The sequence below is a fragment of the Corvus brachyrhynchos genome, unplaced genomic scaffold, assembly GCF_000691975.1.
Source record: "Corvus brachyrhynchos isolate BGI_N302 unplaced genomic scaffold, ASM69197v1 scaffold43, whole genome shotgun sequence".
Classification (NCBI taxonomy): domain Eukaryota; kingdom Metazoa; phylum Chordata; class Aves; order Passeriformes; family Corvidae; genus Corvus; species Corvus brachyrhynchos.
This window is the reverse complement of record NW_008237353.1, coordinates 4,193,190-4,217,995: the sequence shown is the minus strand read 5'-3', so window position 1 is coordinate 4,217,995 and position 24,806 is coordinate 4,193,190. Positions and strand designations below refer to the sequence as shown.

Genomic DNA, 24,806 nt, shown 5'->3' with positions numbered 1-24,806 from the left:
TTGATGGAGATAGTTTTGCTTCACAGAGGAGCATTCATCCCTTTGGAAAATAAAGCCATTCAGCTCCTCTAGACTAGAATAAAAAAGCCACTGTATTTACTAAGTATTTATAGTATTACTCTCATAATTTCACTTCAAAAGGGAACTTTACTTTTCTCCACATATTGTTTGCATAATAATTCAGCATGCAATATTCAACAACATTCATAAAATGTTCCACATAGACATAAGACATATCATAAATCCTAAACTCCTAAGAAAGAAGAGTAGGAGGACAGCAGAGACCAGAATTTTAAGTGGATATAGGTAGAGCAATATTACCTTTGAGACCTAACTAACAGTAAATGCCATTTAAAAGAATATGCATAAATCAAACCGAAAGAAAGTGGGTTTTAGGTTAGATACGAGCATGAAATTCTTTACTGTGAGGGTGGTGGTGCACTGGAACAAGCTGCCCAGGGAAGTTCTGGATGCCCCATACCCTGGGGTGTTCAAGACCAGGTTGGATGGGCCTTTGAGCAACCTGGTCTAATGGAAGGTGTCCCTGAGGATGGCAGCAGGGTTGGAAGGAGGCAGTCCTTAAGGTCCCTTCCAACTCAAACCATCCTGTAATTGTAACTTTCTGTTTTGTTTAACTGACTTTTTCTATTAAGAGAAATTACTTCACTCCTAGACTTGACTTTAACCCTACAAACTGTGCCTCCTCACTTCCACTGAAAGAAACAACACTCAAAATACATAAGCTGCTGGAATGAACCAGCAGTATAGGAAGGCCCTAATTCAAGTTTAATGATGAAAATTCCCACTATAGTCTCTACAGTAAGTTCAGCAGCTGTCTGAACCACAAAGAATGCCTGTGTTATGTATTAGCTGGTTATAAAGTGTCTGCAGCAGCTTGACTTTCAGCACAGAGGCAGGGGTTGTATACAGAGTGTGTACATGAAACATTTACAGGAGAAAGGAACCTATAACAATCAAGCTGGTTTGGTGATTTCACATACACATATCTCAAAACTTGGAGTATGTTGCCTGTTTCCACAAAAAAATTGCTGGATTAGGGTTTTACACATCTAGGAAACACTTCTGAGACCAGCTGCAGATACAGCAGGATGTCCTTGCAAACCTACGGACTACAGACACAAGCCAACAAGCACAACATTATCTTACTCCTTCTGTTCAAGCAAAATGGCCAAGCCTAGAGAAGACATCACTTTAACCCTTTAGTTGGAATCAAAGGTTATTTACATGCTTATAGTGTGCTTGGTGAACACACAAGCTGAGCTTTCCTAAAGATGTTGATACTTACATAAATAGTTTAACCTCTACTAATATTTTCTCTCTGTTGCAGAAAATTGTCCTTTAATGGTAAATTAAAAACAGTATCTCAAAAGTTATTAAACTCTATTTTACTGAAGAATTATAATATACCTAAAGCAAAAGACAGAAGTTCAATGTATGTCAAATATGTATTTGACTAATTATACATCACTATACTATTTTACCCATACTTGCAATTTTAAAAAGTAACTGATAGATAGTTTTGGGAAGGAAAACTAAATTTTAAAAAATCAACCAAAACCCCTAACTTGCAGAAAAGAAAAGGTCTGCACCAATAGTAAAGGGAGTTCTTCTTTAAGCTCTTTAACAAATGATCTAAACCAAACTGTTAGAACAGAGGAATGTGAATGACTAAACAAACCCTTCAGTAAACATTCCCCAGCTGCAGTTTTCAGCCTAATACCAAGTTAAAATGTGGAGACTCTGTTCTACCTTCTGCAAAACGATTAAACTTCAGAAGCAAAGCAACATTATAAGACATACGTGACTCACAAACATAGTCCCTGAAAACAAAAGCCACTAGACATTTATCTCTTAAAAACAAAAAAGACACCAGGACTGGCACCAGTTTGCAATGCAAGAAAGACCATGTGATACTTAGACACTTGTGTATTAGTTTAAAAATAAGCTAGATAAGCATGTGATGAGTGACAGTTTTGTACTTGACCTTTTTTTTAATAGCTCCTTTTCACAAAGTCCACACAGACATCAACAAAACTCCTAAAAAAAGGAAAAGCTAAAACCTTCTATCTCATCCAGTGTGTTGAAAATAAACCCGAAAACCAAAATTCTACATAGAAAAATAAAAACATATGTTTTGAAGGACAAAGTCAGAAAATATATTTTTTCTTTAAAAAGCATTGAGCTCTTCTTGTAAATCGAGCTGATGAAATTCAACATGTTAAGTTACAGAGACAGAAGCTTGGGGTATATATTTCCAGTGGGAATATTTCACTCTGCCTAGCAGGCAAGGAATTTGGAAATAAAGAGTTCCTCTTTCCTGAGGCTGACCAGGCCTACAGGATTGCACAGGAAATTCTTTTAAGTCAGGAAATGAGGACACATTCTGCATGGGACAAGAAATCCTTACTTTAGGGTATTACTTTCTGAAGTGTGAAACCACAACATTTACCTCTGGAGTAAGGGTCTCCACCAGCATCAAGCAAGTCCATTATTGTCCACAGTGTTTGTATCTAAATCCTTGTGAGTTTTTCTGTTGCTGTTTATATTTATTTAAGATATCACAGAATCACAGAGTGGTTGAGGTAGGAAGGGACCTCTGGAGATCATCTAGTGCAAGCCCTCACTGCTCCAAGCAGGAGCAACTAGAGCAGGTCCAGATGGCTTTTGACTACCACTAAAGATGGACACTCCACAAGTTCTGGGCAACCTCTGCCAGCGTTCAATCACCTCCACAGTAAAAGAAGATTTTTCTTACATTTAGATAAAATTTCTTGTATTTCAATTTGTGCCCACTACTTCTTGGTCTGGCCCTGGAGACTACTAAGAGCAGCCTGGCCTTGTCCTCATTAGGCACACACTGAAAAGATGACCTTCACAGCCCTTTCACTGAGCCTGCTCTGGTGTCTCTCTATCTCTCTCGTATCAGAGAGCCCCGACCTTGACCCAGTACTCCAGGTGTGTCCCACCAGGGCTGGGCAGAGCAGAAGGATCATCTCCTCCCACGCTCTGGAAACACTCTGCAGAGTGAAGCCCAGGAGGCTGTCGGCTGCCTTTGCTGGCTCATGTTTATCATGCACTTTTTTTTGTGAAAACAAAACTTAAAAATGTGGTTTGCCCATTCTGAACTGAAGGTAAGGAGATGTATGGCACAGAGTTTCGTATTTTAGGCCTAACCTCACAGTTAGTTTTGTGTTTTACCTAAACATATATCATGGTGTCAGTGGTGATATTAAGTTTCAGGAGCAAAGCTGTTAACCACATTCTTAGTAGCACAACACATTCTTTTAGGCTTCTTTCTCCACTTTCATTTAGTGTATTCAAGATACAGAGTAAAGACTTAAGAGTCCCCAACCACTCCTGATGTAGAGACTAAGAATTTTCCTAAAAATGGGCAACCAACAGTAATTCTGAAAAGAGGAATAAATCATTACAATTAATCATCAAAAGAAGTAGAAAATTAAAAAACTGAATTTTCATTTACCACCACCCCTCCAAGAGCAACCATCCTTTATCGTGAAGTCAAAACCAAATATGGCAACATCAGAGAAAATTTCTCTCTGCCTCAAATAAGTCAGACAACTGAACTCCATTTGTAAGGATTAAAGCCTGTTTTAAGTAACACTAACACAATCCCACCAACAGGCAGTCTGGTTTCTTGACTCCTTGGGAATGATATGCAAACAGGAAAGCACCAGCTTTCAGACTTGCAGTTGTGTCTGCAAGAAAGGACGTTAACGCGAATCACACACGAAGTTCCACTTTCATCATGCCGGGACTATTTCTTTTGGATTCACATTCTTGCTATACAGGACAAGATGAGTCCCTGAAGATGTAAATAAGCCAGAGGAAAAAGAACAGATACAGTGGTCTAAAGACCTGTCTCCTTCACATGATGATATGCATTACTTAATGCTACACTGCTGACTATAACTGTCAAATTTAGGCTCATTCCATATGGACTTTTCATGTTCGGAAAGATGGTTTATGCAAACGCGAGTCAGGAGTTCCATCGAACACCTGACATACTGATGTAAACTTTTACTTTGGGGAGTTTTATCTACCAATACACTTCACAGGGATAGAGAGAAACATCTGACCTTAATTTTCTAGACACAGTAGTTGGTGAGCACTTGACTGAAGCCTTCTGTACATCCTGCTATACATCAGAGCAGAAGGCAATACAGAACACTTGTACAAGCCTCACTCCACATTCCTCAGCAGAACTAGCACGCTGAAAGAAGTTATACAACTACCTTTTGTTATAGTCTAAATATGGATCTAAGATCTTATTTTACCACCTTTTTTCTTCCTCTCAATTGAGCCTGGTCTTAAGGAAAACAAGGATGACAACTTCAACAAGGGAACTAATGGGTGATCTCTGTAAATAGAGAGGGAACATGTGAAAGATCTTCTCTAGTCAGGGAATTATCCAGTTCAGTTAATCCCAAACACAACTATTAATAGTTGGAGTGGAACCAACTCCAGACCCATCGCAAATCTTCACTTCCATGTTTGTATTTCTCTACTTGAAAAAACCCAAATATCTTCCAGGTAAAAACCCAAAACAGACATGGTTTTCCATACCCTCCCATAATTGGTATCCAGTTGACAGAGAAAGTAATTACCTTTTGTGTGCCCTGACTTTGCAAGTCCCCCCATTTAGTGGAGTACTGCTGCACAGAGCTCTGCAGCAAAGGAGTCCAGAAACACCTCAGAATTTTTTGTGATCTGCTGAGTACTCTCAGTTTCTAAAGCAGAAACTTGCCCAGACATACATGATCCTGAAGGGACCTGAAACTCAGAATTCAATCTCATTTGTACTAGCAGATAGTTAGTAAAAAACCACATGCTTTATTAGATACGATTTATTTGGTACAGTGGAAAGAAAAACTAAAACAACTAGTCAAAAGACAATTTAAAGCAAATATTTTAACAGGTTTTTGTTAAGACTCCCTGTTGGAAAAAGTTTTTGTGTATCCACAAAAATTTACCATGTATTGCCTAAATTGCACAGAGGATAGGGGACCCTTCAAGTGCCTCTTTTAAACTTATTTATTCTTGGTGTAAACACTAACTCTTCTAACATGCATCTCGTAGTACAACCAAAAGGAGGAGGAACACAGACATCTGATCTAAGCATCTTATTTTTTTTTAGTATCTGAAACACAAATAAAACTATTACTCAATTCAGTGTAACTTGTTTTTGCGGTCAGGAATTTGATCTTTTTCAAGAATGACAGTCAAGAATAATAATACAGAAAATACGCAAACTTTGAGACTCTTCAATAACATTAACAGATAAAGAAATAACAGAGATTATGTAAATTATCTAAAAAGTAAGGGTCTTGTATGCTAACAGGTTAAAAAGTCACAGCTTATTTGAACTTCAGCACAAATATCAGAATTAAAGTGTTGTTTGTTTTTTTCCCCCATATAAATAAGCCATATAAAGAAAGATACTATCCCATAAAAAACATTTGAAATAATATGAATAATCTTGGAACATAATACATTGGATTTTATGCCACCTATTATCTTCCAAGCACAACCTTAGTATTTAACTTTTCATTTATTATTTGCTTGGATTTTTTTAAAAGTACCTTTTCTTCAGTGATTTTGCTCTTATGTTCCATACTGATGATCACAGTTTAAATGCCTTATTCCTCCCTATTTTCAAATCTTACAGATTCATACATGTCAATGAGATTATCATAAACACATGCCTTTGTGTACTTGATAGGTAATGCAAAATATATATTTTTTTTTTAAGCCCATACATCTTGTTCATGGAAAACTCTTTTTCCATTAAAATTCTCTCTAGGTCAAGTCTAAGAACAAATTCAAGCACAAGACATTTCCCAAATCTGATTCTTATTTTTATACCTCCCTTAACACATTTCCCAGTCTGGTCTCCAAAAAAAATTCCACCTTGACCTGAAAGGGCACAAGAGACACTTCAGTCAGACCCTTTGACAAGATGTTTTCATTTTTGGTGGCATTTAAGAAGTCATACTGATGCCAGCAAAGTAAGTTGGTCTTATTATTAAGCAACTGAAAGTTACCTGATTCTGCTGATGAGCAGTAAAGGCATGGGCACTTAGCTTTAAACACTTAGGTTGTATAATACTTTAAACAGGCCACTAAACCACCCAGAACTATGAGTACATAAAAGCCCAGGCATTTCTCATACCAACATTCAGTGACACATTATGTTTGAAAAACAATGGATTCTCTAGTGCTTGTCTTGTTTTTCTAGTTTGGGGGTTTTTATGTGAAAAGTTGCAACTAAAGGCAACACAATATCAATTGTAAGTTTGACACATGAGCTTATTTCTCAGTCTTTACTGTAATCTGAGAAATGAATAAAATGTTTCTCAGTATTTTGTCCAGATTTCCCTTAGGAAATACATATGTGGGCGTTAAGAGAAGGGACGCAGATGAATGCTCTGCTCAACAGGGGGGAATTTATCTCCAACCTCAGAGAGCATACTGATGTCAGAATTACGGCTATATGAAATTGCAAACAACTTCAAAACCATCTCTTCTCAGACAGACTACAAAAAGCTGCTTGTTGTGTGATCCAAAACCACTTCTGCAAGTAAGCACTTGCCAAAGAGGAGGCAGGAAGTCGCCTTACGGTACTCTGTGCTAACCTGTAATCAGGTTCCAGGATGTTAAAGCTGTCTCATCTTCTGAATCAGCCTTCAAAATAATCAGGAATGTGGCACTGAAAGGAATGAGCTGAAGTGCAGGAAACTACATATCACAGCTACACAAAGCAAAATCAAGCTTGGTTCCCCCCCACTCCTAGCCTTTCCCCCAAGTAGTTTAAGTTGAAAACTGGCGATTGTGTTAAATTCTGGTGATCTTCCTCTTGGGTTAAGAGAGTCACAGAACTACGCAGTGTGGGAAGCCACCTAGTGACGGAGGAGCACAAGTATGCCTGGAGCTGCCCAAAGTTTTAACGAGATGACGCAGTTGGAGCATGTGATTACTGCTGTTTTTCTCACTGACTTGCAAGTTGTGTGGTATACTAGAGTTTAGAGAATTGCACAGTGATTTCTGGCAAGTTTTATGAGTGTTACTAAGTCTTGTAAATGAACTGCGAAATAGCAAATTTTCTCAAGATGAGATGTACAAGAGCAAAAGGAATTGTATCAAAATGTATAAGGAGAAGGTCGGATGCAAATTTTAAACTTATGGTGCCACTATGCAGACAAAGTTCAAATTTGTGAAGCTGGAAGGAAATAACCTAAGGGAGGCAAATGTGCAAAAACGGAAACAATCAAACTATTTTCTTCTAACATCATGCAGAAGTAATTCAGCAGACTTGAAAGAGGAAGTTTTCATGACCCAGAAAAAAAAGCTGTAGAATTTACATGTACTTAAACAGCATTTCTCAAAAATTGAGAGCTCACAAAGTAGCATGAACACAAAAACTGCACAGCAAGATTTCCAGGCCAGTAGTGCTCAGTGTGCACAAACAATGTGCCATAATGATTTTTGCCTATGGCAAAGAACTTTACCAACTTGTACCATCTGACTCCACTGAAAAACCTCACTGAATGAGAACTGCAGATGACAGAATTATGAGAAGAGCCAAGCGGACAATGCAGATTTAGGTGTCAGTTTACTCTGACATAATCAAATAGCACCATTGAAGCAACAGGCACAAAAGCCATCATCATAACAACAGGGAAATTAAAAATATGTGTTACGTTACAACTGGCAGTATTAGAATATAGTATGAAATTTCCAGTGTATGGCATTCTGAATAGCAGAATAAAGTCAAAGAAACAAATATTTACAGGAATAATTCTTAGGTGTCATATGTCAGCAAACTTAATGAAGGATTGGCCAAGCATTTCTTGGAATAGGACAAGATGCCTGCTGTTCATTGAACACGTGCTTCTCCTAGAGCCATTCTAACAGCATTAAATAATAGCAATGAGAAATACAATCTGAGAAAGGAATACAAGTTTTCAAGCCATACCACAAATGATGTCACAGCTGCAGGTATTTGATGTACTAATGAGAAAAGTCCTTTAAAGACTCTTTGAACTCTGTAATTTTTTTTTCTCTCGAAATTACTCTTGGCAGAGGCTCATGCTCTAATTGGTACAGGGAAAGTAAAGAAGCCCAGTTCAGGATTACTTTGTCATTGAAAAAGACAGCATGACATCAGAGAAATTCAGATCCTATAGCTAAGGGATTTCACAAGTTCTGAACTTGAAGTCCCAGGGATAGAACTGAAATTCAAAGAAGTGAGTTCAAGCAGTGAAGACTCTAAAAATGAAAAAGAAGTTGAATTGTAGAGAGAGTAATGGTGGCAGAAATCACGAAGGTATGTACAAAGCTCAAAAACAAGTCTTAAAGCATAAGAGAAAAAATTGTTTCTTACAGGCAAATACTTAGTGAAATGTTTCTATCCTAATTATATATTTAATACAGGTATGCAATACACTTTTTTTGTATAAACATATTTCTTTCTGTGAGGGATCATCTTGAGTTCAAGACCATCTTCCTTTCAGGTTAGCATGGTAGCAGACATTTACTCTAGAGGGATCTGCAAAACATCTACATCATATTCACTATTCATCAAAGCAGTTTTGTATAATACAGATCAACAACACAAATGGCAGAAATACCATGGGCAACAGGAGGAGAAAGTGAAGATATCAACAGCTTCCACCTTCCCAGCAGCAGAAGGGAATTTATCATACTAAAGTCCAGACAGTCACACAGAGCTGACTAGGCCTGATAATTCTGTGGAATGAAATGGACTACAACTACCTCCACCAAGAGAGAGAAAGGGGTACCTCCTCCTTCTGCCCTCAGCTGTTGGTTTCCACAAACAATTAACCCCTGCAAGTTGCACCAGCAGACGGAGGTTTCAGCACTGAAGGAGGTGCAAGTCCACCCCACAAAATGAGCTGCAGAAGACAGAAATCAAGCTGCTCAAGAGGGAGGAAATGGTCCTTTCCTGACCCAATCCACTTACTTTCTTTCCTGCTTTCTTAAATGACCTGTCTGCATAAGCTGCTCAAGGAAACTACCTCGTAAAACACACCACTTTTGTGCATGAGGAAGCACAGGTGAGCAGGGACATTCTCAGCAAGGGGGCACAGAAACAAGACACACACACAGAGAACAGAAATGACTACAAGCACAACAGCTGGTAAGATCAGAATGCAAGCCACATTGATATATCACCTCTTTATGATAAACAATACAATTTTTCCCAAGTTTTCAGTGAAATTGCTACCATGCAGCACCTAGAGATTTTGTAGCACTTTTTGTAGCAGACCAAATATAATTTTATATTCCATAATTGCAAGAAATTAGTAATAACCAAAAAAGAGAGAAATCTTGCAGAGAATGTCATCAATATGCCATTTAAATATCTAATTAAGAAATAATGACCTTAGATGTGAGTTACAGTAAGTTGCAGTGGAAAGAGACCTTAGGCAAAAAAGTAGACTGTTAAGACTTTCTGTTGTAAACAACTGGTTTTCCTTTTCCCCCAGTTACAGCAATGTGGTTTCTGCAAGTTTTGGACTACTAGCTTTTCAGATTTTATTATTAAAATTAAAATGCCTAGATACACACAACTATGTCATCCATAATTTTCATTATGTAAATTGTTTTGTGAATTGTGCCAAAACAGAACAGATTGATATCTGTTACATACACATTTGAAATATGTGCTTGGTAGACAGTATAGCTAAAATCTAAATATATGAATATGCAAATACTGATTAAAGTATAAACAAAAAAGCCTGATGCAGAGGTTTCCTTTCAAAAACACAAACACTACCTTTCTAGACTTTCCACCTTCCCTGTTTCTGAGGCTGACATGATAGGCTCTAGCATGTCATCAGTGTTTGAGCTAAATAGTTATGAAAATTGTCCCTTTAAATATTATAAGGTAAGGTAGGGCTGAAGTAATTATAGATAGCTTCATATTTCCTGGGGAGTTCGCTCCAAGCATTTACCTTGAACTCTACTAGAAGTAAATACAATTTGTGTTCATGTAATATATAATTATATACCAACTGTATTATTGTAATCCAAAGAAATACTATTTTGCCTCTCCAAGCATAATAATGAATGCCAATCAAAAAAGGTTTTCATCTTGTTTTCTAAAAATCAAAATCTTCTTTTGACTGCAGCATCACTTACCTGAGTACCTTGAAAAGTAAAACATTAAAATATGGAGAATGTGTATGCTATTAATAACCAAACTAAATCAGGTAAATTGAAGATATGGAATTCATCCTTGTAAGTACTCAGTCAAAGATTTTTGCAAGATATGAGCAGATTTGTAATTCAGACTCACTATTCATTCAAAATGGGGACAGCAATATTTTAGAGGGCAATTTGAAAACATTGTGTCATAGCTGGATAGACAAAAATATACAAGCATTTGCCAAAAAAACAAGTCTATCACTGTCAAACAGTAGGTGATCCAATTTTTCCCATACCAGAAAGATTTTCATTTTCCATCTCTTTATATATTTTTATCTAGAGATAACTTTGTACTAAGGAATAGATTTCAGTTCACAAGAGTAAACACAAAAAGCCAAAGAAATAGCTGTTCTGCTGAACTGATGAGATTATTACTGAAATATCCCACGAATTTCAGCACAGAAAGGCACTGGCTTCACATGCTCTCACACTTAAGCCACAACATCCTTATCTGAGAAATCAAAGATACTTTGATATGGTTTCAAGATAGTGACTCCAGAAAATTCATCCCTGTTACGAAGAGGTGATATGAACACACAAAGCATTTTCAAAGGTGGACCCCACAGGTATAGATGATGTTTGCTGAATGCCACAGGAAGGTAGAAATCTAGCTCAGACAGTTCAACTAGCCAAAAATCTCAACAGGCAACACAGGTCACTGCAAGAGCTCAGGGATTTAGCAGTGACAATTAAGGCCTCTTTTTATTTAACAAACACTAATTTGTTACTGTAATTAGACCAAGCTTCCCAGGGTATCCAGAAAAAGCACAAATAAAGTCATATATGAATGTATGTTAATGGTAGTAAGGGAGTTCCAGTCATACCAACAACAAAGATACACAAGTAAGAGTTGAAGCAGATACAGAATTAATTAACATGTAGAAGAACAAGTCTTGATCCCATTAAAGAGAGCTGTCTAGGTGGTTACGTGGCTTTTGAAACTGACTAATGAAGATGAGACCACAAGGAGTAAAAGATTTTCCCCTAGACTTAAATAAAGCTGTAATGCAAAATGAATTTGAGAACATTTCTCTTTCTTACTCCAAACTAACAGAATAATCACATTTGGAGGTTAGTTAAAAAATGTATGCCTTTTCTCCAAACAGCATTTAACATGCTTTTCTGCTATTACCTGGCTTGTTCCAGTAAGATGATGATGACCTATACAATACATACTTATGACATAAATCAAAGTGGAACTGATTTAACCAAATGTCCTTAATTCAAAGCAGGAATTTATTTTGAAGTACAGGAACAACTCACTGTTCCTATGTTCAGATCTGCTCATATCACTGCAGAACTTACTAGTATTAAGACAGCTATCCGGGCACTGTGACAATCACTGCTTTTTAACTGCCTGTTTTATAGCAAAAAAAAAAAAGAATAATTGATTTGAAAAATGTTGAAAAGTGTTTTCTAAACAGTAACAGAGAAAGCAAACAATACAGGAAGAAAAGGTCACTTATTTCTTAGGGGGAAATTACAGAGGCCAATCTACAGCTTGTATGGGATACTGGGATGGTAAGGACTTCCTATGGAAAGGCACATGGAAAAATAGTCACTAACATATCTCTGCGTGTCAGAGAAGTCTGGTAAGTCTCTTGTGCCCCCATTCCAGTAACTCACCATAGTCTCTGCAAACATACTTGGAAACTCTGAAACATGTCACTCCTGGGATGGGAGCTTTTCTCTAGAGTCACAGTCTGTTGACAGAAACCACCAACTATCATGGTAAATTAAACAAATAGGTTGGATTTCTCAATGCGAAAACAACAACCCGCAGGACAATCAAAACTAACAGTAGGAAAAAACTGTCCATTACTTTAAAAAAAAAACTAAATAAAGAAAGCGCCAAACACTGAACAAGAGCCAGGTCCCTGGAAAGAGCAACACCTTTTCAGGGACAACCATGCTGCTGTATAAAACCTCTGAGCTGGCTCACGACTGACAGAAGTAGCACCTAATCTTCACAGGTATTTCATACCTAGTGGGGTTTTGTTTTGGTTTATTTTTAATTATTGTTATTATTACGGACTGCATAGTGTGGTGGAGACACGATATGTTTGTCCCTTGATAGGACAGATCTGATTCATGCAAACAGCTGAGGACACCCATGTACAGCAGCAGTCTGGGCAAAACAAACACAGAGGGACACGTGCATATGTAGGCATGCACTTGTGCATGGACAAGTACAGGAAAAGTTAACAGCTATACAAGGACAGAAGTCTTCAGGTCAGAAATTATTTTTTTCCTCTTTTTCTGAGAGAAGAAGGAATCAATAAAAGAAGTCTCAAGTCAAAATTACCAAATTTGACACCATCTTGAGTTAGGAAACAAAGACATAGATATATGGGTATGAGAGATGTCTTAACAATCAGCACTTTTGGAGACTTCTGAAAATAAAGTGGTCCTTCTAAACCCTCAGAAGAATAGTTCCAGCTGGCAGATGTCCATGTACATAAAGGAATTCATCCTACTGGAGAGGGAAAGGGGTTAACATGAGCCGTCAAGGACTCCAATGCTTTGGGGAGGAGGGAATATACATGCTCCAATAACCCTTTTCTTGCCCCCACAGAATTACAGAAGAGACCAAGGTTTCATTAAAACCCCAGTTGGAAATGGTAAATCAGCACCACCTGTCACAGCCCCATGGGCACCCCCAGGCCCTGGCTGACCTGCCCAGCCTCAGCTGCTGCCTCCACAGCTCACTCTGCACCAGGAGCCCCAGTGAAGCTCGGGCCTCTGTTCCCAGACCTGGCTTGAGCTTAAGTACCATGCCTGCCTCCAGTTCTACACTCATCTCAGACCTGCATTATTTGTACTCTTCTCCCCAGGCCTGTCTCCACCTCATATCCTTTTCGAATCCAGACTGGAGCCCCTGGATAGATCCAGCCTGTGGGTGATCATTTCATCATCCAGGCACATGGTGTGACTCAGGGCTGTCCTGTGCAGGGCTAAGAGTTGGATTTGATCCTTGTGGGTCCCTTCTAACTCAGCATATTCTGTGATTATGGAATTTCCCATGTCTGGGACTGCTGATGGGGTCCTCTTACCAGCCCCCAGCTTTGCCACACTGCTCAGGCCCCCTGGCACCAGGTGTCCTGCTGGTGTGGGCACTGCCTGTGCTGGTGCCACCCTCATGTCCCTTCTTGGCTTCCCTCATGGAGAAGCCCTGCTCATGCTGCTCCCAAATGCTATCGTTTAACACTATCAGACAAACGTATTTCAGAAGAGGAAATCACTATTTTTAATGAAGTCTTTTTTTACTGTTTTAAGACCACCTAGTCTGATCCAAACTCACCTCTTTAAATAAAGAGCATTGTACAAAAAAATAGTCATCAAAGATTTCTCCAGTGTCTACACAGAGGAAAACAACTCAGCTCCAGTGGGGGTTGGTACTAAAAATTGACATAACCAGACTACTAACGCAAAGCTGATAAAATTAACAAAATCAAATCACAGTGACTAATACATTCTGTGTCTTGTTCTTTGTTCATTACATTTTTAAATTTTCAGAAACTGCTGAGCACTGCTGTCTTTCTAAAGCTATGCTTTGTTTTTCAAACCCAGACCAGTACCCAAAAAAGTCACCTACAGTACACAGCTAGAGAGGCTGGGAAAGGGGAAGAGAAAGACAGGAAAACCCAAAAATCTGTATTTTAGGAGAGGAAAGCAAGCAATAGAACACAGATTGAGATAGGAGTTTATTACTGTATCCTGCAGCCGTAGGGAGGAGAGAAGATCCAGCAGGCAGGAATTGTGCAGCAAGATTGATTTATTTAATTATTTTACAAACTCTTTTATAGACTTTTTTCTTCATAGTGTAATTGGTCAAAGGATCAGCCACCCCTTGGGGTGATTGGCTAAAATCCTAAAACATCCATTGTCAAAATATTTTCCTACTGTACCATAAACAAAGCTCTGCAAGGTCACAGGTGTTCACAGTTTATAGAACTTCTGCTAATCTCTTCATGAGAGAGAAAAGTATCCCACGGGCTTAGAAAGAAGCAGGAAAATTTCTTGCTAGCAGCAATATTGTATCCACAGGAGTTAATTTAGGTGTCTTATACAACTAACTTATCTGTCTGAGGCTTTAAAAATGCTTTGGCCTTATCAAGTCATATTTGAATTTCTTCCCCATGAAACAGATATGTTGTTGTGGTTTCCAGTATTTTTTAATATTGTCTTATGGTAGAAAATACGTATTCTATTGATCTGAGAACAGCAAGTACTACTAAGCCACATAATTATTGTTTGCAAACTGTCAGGTTATAAAGGAAAGGGTTTCTGAGGGTAACTTCTTAGGAGATGTTAACAGCCTGCAGTTTGATCAATTTGGGAAATATTTGTTTTTTCAAAATCCAGTATAAAAATACATCTGTTGAAAATATATTTTAAAAAAAATTCAAATGGTTTTACCCTCATCAGTCACGTAATGGTAAGTGTACATACCCTACAGTACCCTTGCATTAACCTCTATAATTAGACTAGTAATAATCTGGTATTAGAAATAACAGTATTTCTAATTTTCCCATCTTAAATTCATTACTATACATCAAAAGACATGAACAAGACCATATCTCAATTAGCTTACAATCTTGACAATGTTTACAACTAGAAAGATTTTATAACATAAGATTGTGATAAATATTAATGGAAAAGGAAAATTTATACCATCTGAAAGTCAGACACAGCCCAATGTAAAAGAATGGTTTTAATCATGAAGAGGATTTTGATGGGCACAAACAGGATGTTCACAAGAAAGACAATAAGGAAAAGAATTTAGAACACTTGAAGTAACTGCACCAAGAAGAGCTCATATCCAGACTTCAAAATCAATCCATGAACAAAAATGCTGTTTAAAAAGGTATTATAATGCACCAATATGACAAAATGTCACCCATATATTTACCAGAAGTCAAGAGGAAGAAAAAATAGCCATACTAAGCCTTGAGTTGGTATTTTGACCTAAACAGCACACTACATTTCACAGCAGTTATGATGGCCACATCACTAAAAGACAACAAATTAAGAAAGAAGATAGTATCAAAACTCTTCTATGAAATGTTTATGAATGTGCTAATCTAAACTCAGAACTGAGATACACCACTTTTTTTTTTTTTTTTTTCATTCTGGGCACTAAGTTCACACCTACCTGGGATGCCCAGCGCAATGCATTTTAAATTTTACCACCAGGGAAATTACTACATAATTGGGAAGGTGGGAAAGTCAGAAGAGGACTTGTCTGATTTTTGTTGTTGTTGCTGCTGCTTTGTTTTTTTTTTTTAATAAATTGACAAAATGGAAGGATACCAACTGGCCTTGAGAAAAGGAAAGCAGCAAGGGAAGGAAGATTAAAATAGAATTCCTCAATGCAGGAGTACAGAACAGAAAGATGCTTGTAGTCTTACAGGGAAATGGGCATTTAGAGTTGATTGACAGGAGAGAGTAGCTTGTTCAAATGAAAACAAATGAAATAGATACACAATGACTCTACAAACAGGTTAGAGGGGCAAGATAGAAGTAACTGTATCTAATTTAGCCATTGGTACATCTGGGCTGACAATCACATCAGACAGATCTTAACAATGTTCACAGATCCTAATGAGTTACTAACAATATTCTAGAACTACCATCTTAGAAATCAAAAAAACATGGGGGAAAAAACCTATAAATGTACTTTTCTTCTTGTAACCAAATAAGCAAGGATTTATTTTCCAAAATTAGTGTAATTTAACATTTTAAACTATTTAAAAGTGGTCATCCTGCCTCCTTCTGTGTAGCTTGGAAGTAGTACACTAGACCTGCAAAAAGGGATAAAAGGTGTTCCTCTCCAGTACGGAATGTTTTGTAAGCTTGGAAGATTCTTACCCTGTATTGATGGAAATTATTTCTATCAGTGGATTCTTCCTAATCTTTGGCAAATCCAGTCGTGCTCCCCCCAAACGTTTTCCATTATCCTTTTTCTGACCCAGCAGTCTCACAGAATGACCTTCAAATTAAGCAAAAAAATGCAGTCAATACAAAGAACAAGTCTCATCATAGTTGTTTTGATTTGCTCTTCTTCAGAAGTAGTGTTTATATTTCAAAGACTGAAAATGAGAATGAGATGTAATAATATATTTCTACCAGCTGGAACATTTAAAAAGAAGACACTGACAGGTAAAATAAATCATCTTAAAATGAGCAAATTATTTCATCCAATTATCTTTTCACACTTGCATTTTCTGTTTTATATGATTAAAATTATCTAAGCAGTCTCATTTTCAGATTCTCTAGCAAATAACAACATAGCTATAATACTTGAATGAGTTGTATGGCAGGATTAAAAGATTCTTCCCCAAAATTTCATTCAAACCTAAATTAGAAGGTAATAAACAACTAAATACTTTTTTAGTTTATTCTATGGAGAAGCAACACATTTCAAGGTTACCTGACTGTGTAAGTCTGAGAGAAAGTGCTGCAAAGCATATCCTCACATGTCCACACTTAAGCTGACTACCAAGATTTGCACATATTCCTCCCATATCAGGACAACTGCAGGTCAGAAAACTGCCTCACAACTGCTTTCCTGAAGCCATTAATATTCAGAGAGTAAAATACAAATAATTTCACCAACTGCCTACAACCGTACATCAGTCATACCACGACAAGTCCTACATTTAAAGAGCACAAATGACAGTGTTCACTGATATTCAGAAGCAAGAACTAACAATGAAAAATCAAAACAATTGTGTGTTATTGCATAAGGTAGCCTAAAGTGTGCCCAGCTTATAAGACTTGTATCATTTACTCCACAAAGCCTAGAACAGGCAGATGAGAGACAGCAAGTGAAAGCTAATGGTAGATACCTGAATAGAGTTGGAAAGCAACAACTCAAACTGGCAGGAAGAGAAAACATGTGTCTGTTGAATTTGGAAAACTCCCTAATAGTGAACCCTACAGCTTCAATCCACCAAGCATGTCAGGAAAGAAAAAACTAACCCTGAAATAGGAGGGGGGTGAGAGGAATGCATGAATCTATAAAGTATGAGTTGAGCTACATCCAGCACAGCAAAGCCTATGACCAGTTCAAATCAATTAAAAGCTTTGTTACACCAAAGCTCCTAACTTATGTTACCAACAGCTATTTACAAAATTAATTCCTTCATCAGTCAACGCCTTTCTTCACTGCCTGTTTTGAGGAGTCATCAATTAATTTTTGAATAATGTGGCATTCATGCTCCGAATTTATTTCCTTGATGTGGCAACAACAGCCTGGAAAAAACCCAACTACTTCTAGAATAACATCTTCCTCAAGTTTTTTTTAAGATACATAAAGATTGTCAATCAAAAATGTGATCTAATGAACAAATGAGTAGAACTGACCTGATAGCATAAAGGTTAATATCAACAGGAGACATAATGGTTAATACTGATAGAAGACATCACAATGTCGACAGGAAACAAAAGGCATTACTTCTGCAGTTGCATTTGACAAAAATTTCATTACATCCTGCGGTGGATTTAGTAATATGGTGTTTGTGCTACTAGCATTTGCTAAATTATTCACTTCTACCTTTTCCTGAGAATAACAGCAATATCTTTGTCTCCATACACCATCAGTCATTTCCCAATCTTATGCTTCACTGAGGAGCTGCAAGCATGGCACCATTTTATTTACTTGTATAACAACAGTGATTGCCTTATGTAAATCATAAAAATTAAACTAGAAACAGAGAACGTTCCTTTTTGTATTTCTTAATACTGTGGTTTATTTGGAATAAACCAGTTTTTCCATTTTTTAAAAATATTCAACTGCATTCACCATATTAAAGGTGTATTTGGATTTATGGATGAAAATATAGTGGAACAATTCACAGCAGTCTTAAAACAATCAGGCTTAAAAACAACAAGTTACCCGTAATTTAAAATTCACACACTTAGAATTAAGGTCAAGGCACCATTCTTAAGCTTAAAAAACAAGATGAAAACAACAAACCACAAGACCAACCTGCCCCCCTTCCCAAGCAGTATCTCAGAGCACAGAATCAGGGAGGCCTCATCTCCTCGGAACATAGACCCTCACAAGGAACAGCCACGTGAGTTGCTGCTCTCTAACAGGAATTTAGCTCACACTCTCCCTTTCTCACACTGAGAGCATTACTCAAACAGGCAACCACCCCCAAAAACACCCCCACAACATTAGGACAGTCTACACATAGAATGTAACTTACAGGGAGAACAAGACTGAGCTTCTCCTGTCATCAGAGACTTCCTTTATTCAGGAAAGAAACCCCAGCTCTGTGACCATCTCCCACATGATACACTGAATGCTAACACCCACCCCAAACCTGTGCCTGATCAGGAAATCTATGTATGGCCTGGCAATCAAATATGGCAGCTTATTCTCCCATAAAATACATTTCCCATATTCCTCCTGAATGACACTGAAGTTCCAACCAAGATGAGGCTTGTAAAACCTGTGGGGTACTCAAGAATAAAAACATCCCTATACTTTTCAGTCCCGACACCAGAGGCTTAAAAAAATGCCCCTAGTGGGAGATGACTTTTAGCAGCAAGTTTAATGCTTCCAGAAAGCAAGCAGCACATGCACATCCCACTACTGTGACTTGTGTTGCAGGCACATTTAATTATTTTTATTAAGAAAAAACCTCTCTTGATTACAGTATTTGTGACCTTAAATCCTTTTTTCCCTACTCCATACAAGGACTATTTTGTTTCATTTTAAGTAATCACTGAAGCATCTGTTTACAGAATTGTTACTATTAATAAAACATAACTTAATAAACACTGAATCATACTTTTTCACATGCTGTAAATCTTTTTTTCCTCATACTTATTTCAAGAAAACTTAAAAATAAATATTTTGCCATCTTCAACTGGTAAAAAGCTAAATAACTTTTTTTTTTAGATTGTGTAACCAGCACTATTAAGCCCAGACCAACATCAAGTTTAACAGAAAACGCAGTAATTTTAAATCTCATTCTTGACCTCATTTCAAAGCTTAGAACAGGACAAAACACTGCAGTTAAGCTTTACTTCTAAAGCACTTTATCTGATTAAGTTACCTTCTCTCTGACTTTACAGGTGGCATAACTTACCTAAGCAAAGCAGGTGTCCCAAACTTAAAAGGAGTCTTTCTTTTCACATTTGTTTTCTTTCCTTTTTTTTTTAAAGTTTTGTATAACATTTTTGAAAACTGAGTTAATCACAACTCTATTACCATAATGATGAGTGTTCCATCTCAGATATCAAACAAACACCACTCCTTTTTTGAGAGCTCACTCTGCAGTGCAAGCTTTGAAACACAGCTTAAAGACAAACAGATCTAGTCAGGTTAGATAGCAAAGCCTAAACGATCTGGGCCTATTAACTGTGCTTCTGCTATAAAAATAACTTTTCTACTTCCACATAGTTTAGCAGCAGATAAGATTCCATTAAGAAAAAAACAAAACAAAACCTGAAAAAGTTAATTGGTGGTTTAGGTCATGCTTCAGAGCAATTTTTCACTAATTAGTAGATAATTAATACAGATTACAACATAACAGAAGTACTAACCAAGTCCAGCAAGGACACTTGCAGAGCAGAATCACTCACAGCAAGTGCAAATGAAATCAAGCTAGGAACAATTCAAAATGAATCAGAGCTCTCTAGTTTTCAGAACTGTTTAATATTAAACTCATCTTTATATAGAAGTCAGTAGATGAAATTTACATTACTTGGCACTATCTGCAAGAAGGATGAGGTTGGAATGAATTAATCAGGATATTAAATCCTATTGCTAGTCTAAAAGAGGGCATTTAAATGTGTCTAGTTTGATAATTCAGTATGCAAAATGAAAATATTTTAAAGGTATTTATTTTCACTTGTTAAAAAGGACACCAAGAAGTAGCACAGTTTTAATTGCATGTACGTATAACTTTAATCATAATTGTATGTATTTCAGGATTGATGGAGAATGCCCAAACTTGAAATACAAATATATGAAGGGAACAGGTAATGGAATTTTCTTTGCCATAAGATTATAGTATTACATGTCCCATGAACCTCAGGCTACCATCAGATCCCTGTCACCTACAACCACAGAAGCATGTTAATGATATTGGGGCAAACAGATTCAAATGGGATTGGTACTTTCCTAGTTTATTACAAGAATAAGTGAGGGGGAAGTGGCCTGGCTTAGTCAATTTTAGTCAACTTTACCTGGCTATCAGCATTGTATCAGATACTAGTAGATCTAGATTATGTTTAAAAAAATTGTCAGCTTCACTCTGTCTGTAGGCTGGCATCCCACAAGAACTGCTGGTAAATTGTATCTGCTCGAAAGATGGAACAGGGCACCCACTGAGGGTCCCTCCCCATCCCTGCACACCCCACTGGAGCTACACATTGTGACTCTGAAACACAACGTCCAGCCAGACAGATTTCTTAGCTGTTCGCTTCCAAGTTCCATGCAGATATCTCAAGCAGCTCAAAACCATGATTTTACAGAAAATCCTCAAAGATGCAGGAAACCCCAGCCTTGGCAGCAACAATTTCTATTGTTTCTGCTTGTTCTGTTACCCATTCTTTCCCTTTCCCAGTTACACCACTATGCTTAGAGGTTGTTCACCATTTCCTGAAAGACACCATTTTTCCTCACAACACGGCTGCCAATGCACTGTCCTGCACCTCTCAGGTGTCTCTCACCAGCCTGTCTGATCTTCTCCAGCATCTTTAGGGAAAAGGATTAAGCACTATTTCATGTACTCTTGCACACATTTCCTTCCACCACTGTTTGGTTCTTAATGAATAGAGAGTTTCCTTTTCTCAAGGTCAGCACTGGAAAAAATAGCACACAGGAGCAGTGTAGCTAAGGAATGGAAGGTAAAAGTATAAGAGGGGAAAACAAAGTAATAAATTTCCTCAAAGAAAAATGAAAGGAAGAAATGTAAAGAACCAAAAGCAGTAATAAAGACTGAAAGAAGCATCAAGCAAGGGCAGACCATAAGCTCCTCTCCCATCTTTTCTCCCTGCCCTGCAGCACAAACATGCTGTCCCACAGCAGACATGACTGATTTCAAAGGAATTCCCAAGCTCCCCAGAGCAATCACATGCTGTCAGACAAGGACAAGTGCAAAAACAAGGACACTAATTGCTTTAGAACTTTGCAGTGTGGGTGCTCCCACCCAAACCAACCCCAGCTGGCCAGCAGCACATTGGCATCGCTGAATGTCATCAGTGGGATTTCCTGTCTCAAGTAAATACAGGGAGCAAAGAGAAGTCAAACCTAACTGAAAGGTATTATTTCCTGCTCCTGACCAAGCAACTAATACAAACTATTCCTCTTCTAGATCAGTGAAGATGGGAATGTTCTGTAACAGTCAAACTCCTTCATCTGGTGTAGGCAGGAACTGGGTCCATTACAAGAGACAGGGAATAATTCAGATTAATGCTGTCAGTTATTGATCATTCCTTGTGTGTCACTGCACCATGCCTTGGGCCAGGCATCCAGTCCCATTAGGATGATGACAGCAGGTGGTATGTTTGATCCAGTCTCTGCATTCAAAACTCTTTCATAAAAAGATTGCCTTCTACCCTATAACAACTCAAAAAGCTTCATAGAAATGTGCAGTTATTTCTAAGCATACAGCACATATGTAACTAGCCTGAAATACAGAGAACTACTAAGTGTTGCACTTGGAATTAGTATCCAACAATAATACTGCTTTGGAAGACTCTGGAATATGAGTGTCACACTGGTGAAGACAGGAGCTTTTTAAAATTCATTTTATGTAATTTCAAAAACAAGATATTCAGTAGAAAATATCTGCAGGTGTCCCAGATTGCTAAAATTCATACACCCCTGTATCTCTTTATTCTTTGTATGTGTGCAGTGTGTGATTCAATCATAACAATATCTGTAAGCGCTAAAACCGTACTCTACAACAAATCATACAGAAAAAGAGATAACTATTAACAAGGAATTACTGTCCATGTAAAAATTTCACCAAGTTAAATTAAGAATATAAGCATTCAAGAACATTTTTGACACATCCATAGTACTTTCCTCTCTCACAGCAAAAGCACTTGAAATGCCCTATTAAGGCACTATTTCTTTTTTTTAGGATTCAATAGCTTCACCCTACTTATTTTGAGATCATGCAATGTTATTGTCTTTCTGAAAAAGTGTCTGAACGTCAAATCTCCTGTGAGCTCAAAATGCCAGCTACAATTCCACAGCTCAGAAGGACAATACTAAGAATCGACTACAGGAAGAGTTCCCCTGACCCTCTGTCCTCACCTCTCTGTGAAGAAAGGCATTTGATTAGGATCAAAGATTCTGCTCAAAACCTCAGGAGATCCTGGAGAGAAACTTCCAAGGGAAAAGACATTTTGAATCAGATAAAACAGGCTGCATTCTGGGGAAGTGCTGAAAGGAGAATTGTCAGAGCCAGCTGCAGCAGCACAAGTAACTTGCCTAATGTTTTGGGGCATGCAGGCTGAACAGAACAAATTTAGTCTTAGAGTGAAACACTGAGCTGAACTTCTCACTGTATGCAAAAGAAAGCTTCTATCAAATTCCCCTGGTTTGAATGAGGTACTCTTTACATTTACCAGCCACAAGGATTCTCTAACAGAGCCAAATCCAGGTAAGTCTAACCAATGTGAATGGGACAGAAAAATAGGAATGCTGTAAGACAGTCATTCACTCAAAGTGTGGAAAAGAGCACATACAGGTCTGGAAGAAAAGGCACCTTTTCTGTGCACATCCCAGGCTCACTTAACAATGAGCAATCACAATTTTGCTACTGAGATTTTCAGTCTGTTTTCCCCCAGTTGCTTGTTTTCTTCTTTTGTGGCGCTATTTATCTCCCATTCAGTTTCTGTGAGCTATGCACAAAATAAAGTCATAACGATGTCAGTCATAACAGGGATAATCAGTTCTATCAGATTTATAAATGAAATCAATGAAATAACTACACTGACAAAAATAATTACAAAACCTATCTAAAGTCCTGGATCATCTCACACACCAATTAGTCACTGCATGCCCCAAAGCATATGAACAGGCATAGCAAAAACAGAAATAAACTTCCTTGTAAGAACAAAATCCACTTGGATGGTAACAGAAATCTCTTTACCCAGCAGGGGAGACTTTAACGTTGAGCCGCATCATTATCGATGTTTTACAAAAGAAATTAAAATCTGCCTTTGCAGAAACAGTTTCTCCATAATTACTGTATATTCCTTATCATGCTCTACATTTTTATTTAAATTACAGTCTACAAAGCTGAACTCTCCAAACTTATACTGGCACAGATCACGGTATTACTATTTTGAACTCATCAGTACCCTTCAGTGCATCACACTTTTAATAAGCAATCAGAAAGGGGCAAACAAAACGCAGCCTGGTGCCCTCACTGAAGCATCTGGCTGCATGAAAAAACCTTCCTTTAAAAGCCATACAGTGGGACACCCTCCAGCCAGGTCCTTAATAAGCCAGTGCCTGTTGTCAAAGTAGTTCTTAAATAACAGAAGGGGAAAAAAACCCCAAAAATCTCTTAATTTTTAGTGACAACAAAAAAATTATAATTTTGTTTAAATAGGAGTATTGCCAAAATTTCCAATCCATGGGACACAAAACAGGGGCAGGGGGTGACACATACCCCATTATGCCATGAACCTCAGTAATTGATACATACAAATGTGTGATGGATCAATCTTTTAATCACAGTCGTGGCCCCAAGTTGCTGACTCGCTGTAGCTCTGTATATTGCCCACTGAAAACATGATTTCAACCCTGCCCAACTTTCTTAAGTCTGTCAAACACAGCCCCTGGCATAAGTTCATAGAATCACAGAATGTTAACGGGTTGGAAAGGACCTTAAAGATCGTCTAGTCCCAACCCCTGTGCCATGGGCAGGTACATCTCCCACTCGACCAGGTTGCTTAAGCCCTTATCCAACCTGCCTTGAATGCAGTTTTTCCAGTTAGTACCTTTACTTTTCCACAATCTCAGTTTCAAAGACAACTCTACTGCCTAGAAATAGGATTAGGGACATGGTACTGCTCCCAGGGTGTGTGGATGGGGCTGCAGGGCCCTCTGTGAGGAGAGGCCAGGGCTGCCAAGTGCCAGATACAGCTGGCTCCAAAAGCCCTGCCACAGGGCATAGTGGAGCTCCACAGCTGTCAGAGGTGTAAAGAAGGGAAAACACTGCCTGGCAGCAAGGGAAAAAGTGTGCAGGAAAGCCCTGTGAGCACCAAGGTGAGAAGCGGAGGAGGAGGAGGAGAAGGAGGAAGAGGAGAAGAAGAAAATGGAGGCACTGTGGGCACCCCACTGGATTCCCCTACAGCCACTGGAGAAGAGCTCAGTGAAGCAGCTCATCTCCCTGCAGCCTGTGGAACACCCCATGGCAGCAGGAGCCTGGAGCAGGGTTTCTGGCAATAACTGCATGGGGCACCCACACCGGAGCAGCCTACTCCTGAGGGACTGCACCCCCTGCAGAGGACCCATGCTGCAGCAGTTCTTGGATCCCCACAGCCCACAGGAA

General features: G+C 38.2%; 1 protein-coding gene across 4 annotated transcripts in view; it reads right to left on the bottom strand.

Annotated features, from left to right (window-relative positions):
• The window catches only part of CDKAL1 (CDK5 regulatory subunit associated protein 1 like 1), a 389,233-nt gene that overhangs the window by 228,356 nt on the left and 136,071 nt on the right, over positions 1-24,806 (bottom strand). For all 4 annotated transcript variants that reach the window (XM_017730699.1, XM_008630909.2, XM_017730700.1 and 1 more), the window contains one exon: positions 16,141-16,261. In XM_017730699.1, coding sequence (XP_017586188.1) covers positions 16,141-16,261 — 121 coding nt within the window. The remainder of the gene's footprint in view (positions 1-16,140; positions 16,262-24,806) is intronic.